Genomic DNA, 7,180 nt, shown 5'->3' with positions numbered 1-7,180 from the left:
CCAGCTGGCAGAGCTCTTGCTCTTGGGCCCTGAAAGAGAACAGGTGCCAAGCAGGACGCCCTTGTGGTTGATAAAGAGGGCAGTGCCTGGCAAAATGCCCTGGCAGACACAAAAAGGGGGTGAAGGCCCCCGCACCACACCAACCTCAAACTCTGGGGAGGATGAGCCACTCAAGGCATCTGCAGGGTCCTAAACCATCTCCAGCAGGATTCCAATCATTCCTGAGAAAAGAGGAGGCTTAGGGTGGCCCCAAGCCTGGTGGGCACTGTGAAGAGAGGTGTACATGGCTGTTTTTATTACTGAGGGGTCAGGAGGGGACTTAAAGATGTTTGCCTCCCTCACCCTCCCCATCATTTCTCAAACTTAGGTCCAAAGCTCTGAGCTCCACTGACCTTTATCTCCCCTTCTCCACCCGGGCCCCTTAGCCCCACGGCGAAGCTCGTTGGGAAGTCCTTACCGGTATCAGACCACTGTCCTTTCTGTTTCGTTTGGAGTTCCGCCCCCTAAGGGAACCGCTTCCACCAAGATCAAGCGAGCACAGTCACGTGCTCACCGTGCCCCTCGCAGGTCCTGGCGCCTGAGTTACCCGGCTATCCCAGGTGCGCACGAGCCCGGGCCACTCCCTCCCGCCGCGCGGCAAGGGAGGCGCCCGGCCCGCAGGGCGGTACAAAAAGCGATCCCGCCCCGCGCTCCTCACTTGACTTTGAGTGTCCAGCGGTCGCAGGAGTCCGGAGGCGGCGCATAGGGCAGCCTGGGCCCAGCCCACACCCCTCATCAGGTAGGGACGGTCCTCTGCTCAGAAGGGAGAGGGTGCAGACAGAAGGAACAGAGAGGAAGAGGAGGCGGACAGAGGGACATGACAGATGGCAGAGAGGGGGAGTGGAGGGGTCAGAGAGACATAGAGAGGAACGGAAGAGAGGGGGACCCGTGTCGGGGACGGAGACTGAGGTGAGGGGCAGAGAGACTCAGGACAGGAGAGATCTCGGGTTTGAACTACTGGTATCGAGTGGGGGGCGGGCACCAAGAATGCCACATCCTGGCAGGTACCCAGGCAGGTCAAGGAGGGGCTTCCTCTCTTGCTCAGTCTCCTTCCCCCTATAAGCCAGGACACATAAACTGTGGCTCTTCTGCCCATGTCCTGCCTGGGAATGCAGGAATCAGGATCTCTGACCCCACTAAACCCTTGGACTCACAGCCCCAGGAAGCTGGGAAATCAGTCCCTGGGGTGTCAGGTAGTCTCTGCTGCCCACCACTTCTGACTCCTGACCTCTGCCCTCCCTGGGCCCAGGAGGCACCATGTGGCGATGTCCACAGGCACTGCTGCTGTTGCTGCTGCTGGCTGGTGAGCTGGCCCTGGGTGCCCAGCGAGGTCGTGGGCGCCGGGAGCTAGCACCGGCTCTGCACCTGCGGGGCATCCGGGATGCAGGTGGCCGGTACTGCCAGGAGCAGGACCTATGCTGCCGCGGCCGCATCGATGACTGCGCCCTGCCCTACCTGGGTGCTACCTGTTACTGTGACCTCTTCTGCAACCGCACCGTCTCCGACTGCTGTCCTGACTTCTGGGACTTCTGCCTCGGCGTGCCACCCCCTTTTCCCCCCGTCCAAGGTGGGCACCAGATGGCCAGGGGTGGGTTACTTGTCAGCCCCAAACTCAGCAAGGCTCAGGAGCAAGGCTGATGCACTGACATTTCCAGGGGAGGCTTTGCAGATCTGGGAAAGAGACCTTGCTCCACTCTCTGATTCTGGGGAGTCCTCGCTCTGGTCCAACTTGAATCTCTCCAAGACCGAAAGAGAGAAGATCCTTGGTTAGTGGGATTTTAAGTTGGCCCAGGAGAAGAAGGGCAGCTTCTTGCCCTTTCTCCCAGTCCTGTTTACATATCCGGGACATGGAAGGTGCTGGCTCCGCCTGCTGACTCACCCTCAGGCTGATAAAGCACACAGGAGTTGATCAGGGTCATCTTAGCCATTCTTCTGTCTTTGCTCAAGATTCTCCATCCCTGAGATGGCTGATCACACCTGGGAGATGGGTCAAATCTGTTCCCACCTCCAGCCCTCGCCACCTTCCTTTCCCATGCACTTGCCCCTGTCTGACAGGAGAATGCTTGAATTCCTTCCCATAATTCCATGGGGCTGCGGGTGCAAGACTGCATACCTGGGTTGTCATCCTAAAGTGCTGTGTTATTTTAGTGGAGTCACTTGCCTTCTCTGGGCCTCAGATTCCCCATGTCCTGCCCATCCCCCATCACCATGCCCCAACTCATTTAAATGCAAAGGATCAAAGGGGTGTTGTGGCTGGCATGCAGGTGAAGCAAGAGGGATCCAAATTAGAGTCATTGAATTTCCCATGCAGCAGTTGGTGTGTGACCCTGCAGGAGATGTCTTAAGCTATAGTCTGACTTTAGCCTCAGTAAGGGCTGGGACGTGTGTACGCGCATGTTTCTGGATACCTGATCTGGATACTTGGCCATCTTAGTCTGTAGTCTCTTGTCTTGGTTCCACTTCTCTTCTCTTCTCTCTCACCAGGATGTATGCGTGGGGATCGCATCTATCCAGTCTTGGGAACCTACTGGGACAATTGTAACCGTTGGTGAGTGTTTGGGGTTTGTGGCGGGGTGGGGAGGGGGGAGAGTAAGGCCTTGTAAACTTTGTGGCCTACAGACTTGGTTAAAATCCTATCCGTCACTCACTTGCTGGACAAGTCCTTTCCCTGCTCTGAGCCTCAGTTTTCTCATACGTAACATGGGTATATTTACAGTAATCATGTCGACTTCTGTAAGCATTCTAACAACATTCTCCAGGAATGATCAACCACGGATACCTGACTCTAGGTGCGACCCTGAGGTGGCAGTCATTCCTGACTTCTCCTGGCTTGGGTTGGGCCCAAGCCCCTCCCGAACTTTCCCCATGTCATGGGATAGTCCAAGAAGGGGGTGCCAGGAAGGAAACCTCTGACTGCAGCATCCGCTGCCCTGGACCGGATGAGGGTCAGGGATGACTGAGCTGGAGGCCAGCCAGCCTGTAGCAGGGCCTTCCCTGGAATGTAGCCCCTATCCTTCCCCACCCCTCCCCACTACTCTGGGCAGGAGGACGAAGGGGTCAGGTGTGCCCCCTACTTTAATGTGAGGCCTGAGATGGAAAGTTGAGAAGGATTGGGTTGGAAGCTTTGAATGCCATAATGGGGACCCCCCGACTTAGAGGAGGAGGCTCTGCACCCACCACTCCACCTCCTGCCTTCTTTGCCTGGGACCGAGAGGCCCCAGGGAGGAGGAAACTTTTGGAATGCATTACGCATATGCTGTTTCCATTGCCTCACTGGTGTGAAGGGTGCTGGGTCATAGTGAAAATGTGCCTGGGTGAGAGAATGTGTGTGTGTATGTGTGTATGTGTGTGAACTGAGGGTGTGTGTGTGTGTGTGTGTGAGAGAGAGAACTGAGGGTGTGTGTGTGTGTGTGTGTGTGTGTGTGAACTGAGGGCGTGCGTTCAGAAAGATGGAGCATGCCTGCATGATTCTGCCAGTCCTAATAAGACGCCTCTGGACAGCAAGGGGTTAACACTTTCTCTCATTCCTGTCCCTGGGACCTAGTGGCCCAGGCCCCCTCTGGAATGCTGTCACCAGCCCAGTCTAGACTTGCTTGGGCAGCCCTGGGGGCAGAGGAGGAAGTGGCCAGCCCAACTGTCCTCCACCCTGCCCCACTGCAGGCCAGCGTTGGGTGGCTCTGTTCTCTGTGCTTGGCACCCAAGGAAGGGTGTTGGGCAGTGTCTGAGCTTTCCAGGCTTTATGAATCCTTGAGAGATGCTTGGAGGGAGTCTGAGGCGGGAGGGAAGGAGAAGGAGAATCTCCCTTCTCTGCAGTCTCCTCTGGTCCTCTCTAACACTGCTCTAACACTGCCTCCGCCCACTCCTGGGGCTGGAGAGCCCAGCCTTACTGGGTCTTGGTTCCCCTTGAGGCTCCTTAAAAGGCGACATTGGAGGCGGGAGCCTCCAGCGGACTTGGAAGGAGGTAATTTAGCATCTTGTAATAGCAGAGTTATGAGCTTGTAAAAGCATCGAAGAATTCATAGAATTCAATGCTTCAGGCGACACTTATTTATTGAAGACCTACTAAGTACAGCCAGAATGCATGACAGTCCTTGTTCTTGCACTAGAGCTTCCAATCTAATGGTGAAGAACCACACACACAAATAAACCTACCCTTACAACCTCTCCCGGCTGCGATAGGGGAAAAGAGAGAATAATGGGGCTCGGGGCGAGGGAAGGCCACTCAGAAAGGGACATTTATGCTGATGCCAGGAAGATGAGAGGACAAGTGGCCCAGGGCCAGGAGGAGGGAACAGAGGGGAATAGTTTGTGGGAAGGCCAGAGGGGGGACTGAGCTCACTGCCTGGAGCTGTGAAATGGGGAGAAAAGGCTCCTGAGGTGCAGGTCACCTCCCATGGGTCTCATGCGCTGTGGCGAGGATTTTGTATTTTCTTCTAAGTGTCATGGGAAGCCACTTAGAGATCACGCAATCTGATTTACATTCTTCAAAGATCTCTCTGGCTTCAGAAAGGGGTTTGTGGGGGAATCGTAAAGAGGCAGGGAGCCTGGTTAGGAAGCCATTGCCACGGTCCAGGTGAGGGGTGATGAAGGATCTGAGTTGGCGGTAGCAGTGGAAGGGTGAGAGGCAGGTGAGGTGGACTAGGAGTCTTTCTTGATGTGACATTCCGGACCTGCTGATCGAGGAGGCATGGGGGCGCGGGGTGGGGCCGAGACACCACAGACCGCACAGAGTTCTGGCTTGAAAACCTGTGGATAAGGTGCCATTATCTGAGTTGAGGATGTTAGGAGAACAGCTGGTTTGGGGAAAGGCGCTTTGGCCATTTTAAGTTTGAGATGACTTTTACACACCCAGAGGAGCTGTCAGGAGGCCAGTTGGATCTGAGTCTGAAACTCCAAGGGGGTGGGGGCAGGGTGACTGTAATGGGAACAATAATGGTCGATAACAATTCTGGAGCATTTAAGGTGGGTCCTGCCTTGTGCTAAATGTTTTGCGAGCCTGCCATCGCATCCCTAGAAGGTAGTAGTGTTATTGTCTTCATTTTACAGACAAGAGTTGAAATAACTTATCTGAGGTCACATGTCTAGTCAGCTAGGACTGGAACCCAGGCTTTGAATTTCAGAATCCGTGCTCTTAGTCACTTCACTATGCTGCCTCATTCATTCACTCATTCATTCGACAGGTGTTTATTGGGTGCCTACTATGTGCTAGGTTTTGTTTTCTAGGCACTAAAGATACCAAACAATACTTGCTCTCAAAGACCCTAGAGTCTATAAGGAAACAATTCTAAACAATATAAATAACTAAATATGGAGTATGTAAGATAGTGATAACATCCTAAGGAGGAAAATAAAACAGAGAAGTGGATAGAAAGAGTAGAGAATATTGAACAGGTGGCCAGGGCAGGCCTCCTGAGAAGGTGACATTTGATTAAAAACTTAGAAGTGAGTGAAAGATGAGGTTATTGGAGGAAGAGCAGCTCAAAGGCTCTGGGGCAGGAGTATGGCTCATGTGAATAGTTGGGGGTCAGCCTCGCTGGAGCCTCAGGAACCAGAACTAGAAGGAGGGGGTCAGAAAGGGGACAGGAGGACAAATCATGCAGGGCTTTGCTGGCACTATAAGGACTTTGGCTCTTATTCTGTGATGTGAAGCCAGTGGAGGGTTTGAGGCAGAGGAACAATGTGATATGACGTGAGTTTAACAAGATCACTGGCAGCTGTGTTAAAAATATACTGAAGGAGGGAGACGCAGGGCAGCAGCAGGGAGAACAGCGAGGAGGCTACAGCATAATCCAGGTGAAAGGTGATTGGACCACGGGAGCTGTAGGAAAGAATGAGACGTGGTTTGGATTCTGAGTGTGTTTTTAAGGTAGAGCCAACAGGATTTGCCAATTAATTGGATCGGTAAATGCAAGAAAGTCAAGGGTGACTCCCAGGCTTTTGGCCTGAGCTCCAGGAAAGATGGAGTGGCTGTTTTCTGAGGACTGTGCTAGGGGCAAGCATGGGAGTAGAGGAGACCAGGAATTTCATTTGAGATGTGTTAAGTCTGAACTGTTGTTAGACACCCCAGTGTTGATGTTGAGTAGCAGCAAGATTCTTGAATCTGGAGTTTAGGGAGAGATGCAGGCAGACATAAACTTGAGAATCATGAACTTGACGTTGACATTTAAAGCCACCAGGCTGGATGGGATCATCTAAGGGTCTTCCCACGAATGCTGGTATAAAATCTCAGGCCCATGTTGACCTTCAGAGGGTGCCTAGCACCCCCTCACCTCTTCCTTTCCTCCTATTCTCCCAGCACCTGCCAGGAGAAAGGGCAGTGGGAATGTGATCAGGAGCCATGCCTGGTGGACCAAGACATGATCAGCGCCATCAACCAGGGCAACTATGGGTGAGAGGCCCTGGAAATGCCCGCAGTGGGCACACATGCACGTGCACACACAACACACATACATTCTGCCTGAGATGCATGACTTGCCTGGCACAGCCACGCTCAGATCTTATTTGTGTGCTCGCTTAGCCGGTATTCATCTTTCCCGCCCACATGCACACACCTCCAAGCCCCCAGACTTGGCAGATCTGTCACTGCCATCCTTTCTCTTTCAGGTGGCGGGCTGGGAACCACAGTGCCTTCTGGGGCATGACCCTGGATGAGGGCATTCGGTACCGTCTGGGCACCATCCGCCCATCTTCCTCTGTCACCAACATGAATGAGATTCATGTAAGTCCATCCTTGCCCTGTGCCCTATTCCTCCAAAGGCCTGAGCCTATCCTTCTATAATAGGCTGTGTGTCCCTGGACAAGTCACTTCCCTTCTCTGGGCCTTCGAGAACTGGTGCTAAGATTCTGAGTGTTGTGGTTCCAGCATGAACCCATGTTCCAGGTTCCTGGCCTCCCCAGCCTGGGAAAAAATGCTGTTGGTCCCAGTATGGCTGGGTTAGATCCCAAGGGGCCAGGAGGTCACCTTAGGAAGGGAAGGACAGACACTCCTCCAGCTCTGGCCAGAGAGCAGCAATTCTCAGAAACGAATGGCAGTTCAGCGGAACCCCGAGGGAGGAGGGGGCTTCTCCTTTCCCATCTTTGGGACCCTTTTGGGGGAGAAATGGGAACCAGACACAGAACAGTGAAAGGGTGAGGAAGGCAC

The 7,180-nt window shown here is 53.6% G+C and overlaps 1 protein-coding gene across 3 annotated transcripts in view; it reads left to right on the top strand.

Moving 5' to 3' along the window:
- The first annotated feature begins 646 nt into the window (after window positions 1-646).
- The window catches only part of TINAGL1 (tubulointerstitial nephritis antigen like 1), a 9,906-nt gene continuing 3,372 nt past the window's right edge, over window positions 647-7,180 (top strand). The window contains exons 1-5 of one of the 3 annotated variants that reach the window (XM_006924312.3): window positions 647-778; window positions 1,289-1,606; window positions 2,524-2,587; window positions 6,335-6,427; window positions 6,643-6,757. In XM_006924312.3, coding sequence (XP_006924374.1) covers window positions 1,297-1,606; window positions 2,524-2,587; window positions 6,335-6,427; window positions 6,643-6,757 — 582 coding nt within the window. In that variant the 5' untranslated portion in view covers window positions 647-778; window positions 1,289-1,296. Of the gene's footprint in view, window positions 779-1,288; window positions 1,607-2,523; window positions 2,588-6,334; window positions 6,428-6,642; window positions 6,758-7,180 lie in introns of those variants that run through there. The other 2 variants (XM_015598768.2, XM_025041472.1) reach the window with 2 other exon arrangements.

This window comes from Pteropus alecto, unplaced genomic scaffold, assembly GCF_000325575.1.
Source record: "Pteropus alecto unplaced genomic scaffold, ASM32557v1 scaffold39, whole genome shotgun sequence".
In the NCBI taxonomy this organism is placed as follows: domain Eukaryota; kingdom Metazoa; phylum Chordata; class Mammalia; order Chiroptera; family Pteropodidae; genus Pteropus; species Pteropus alecto.
This window is presented reverse-complemented; position numbering and strand designations above follow the sequence as displayed.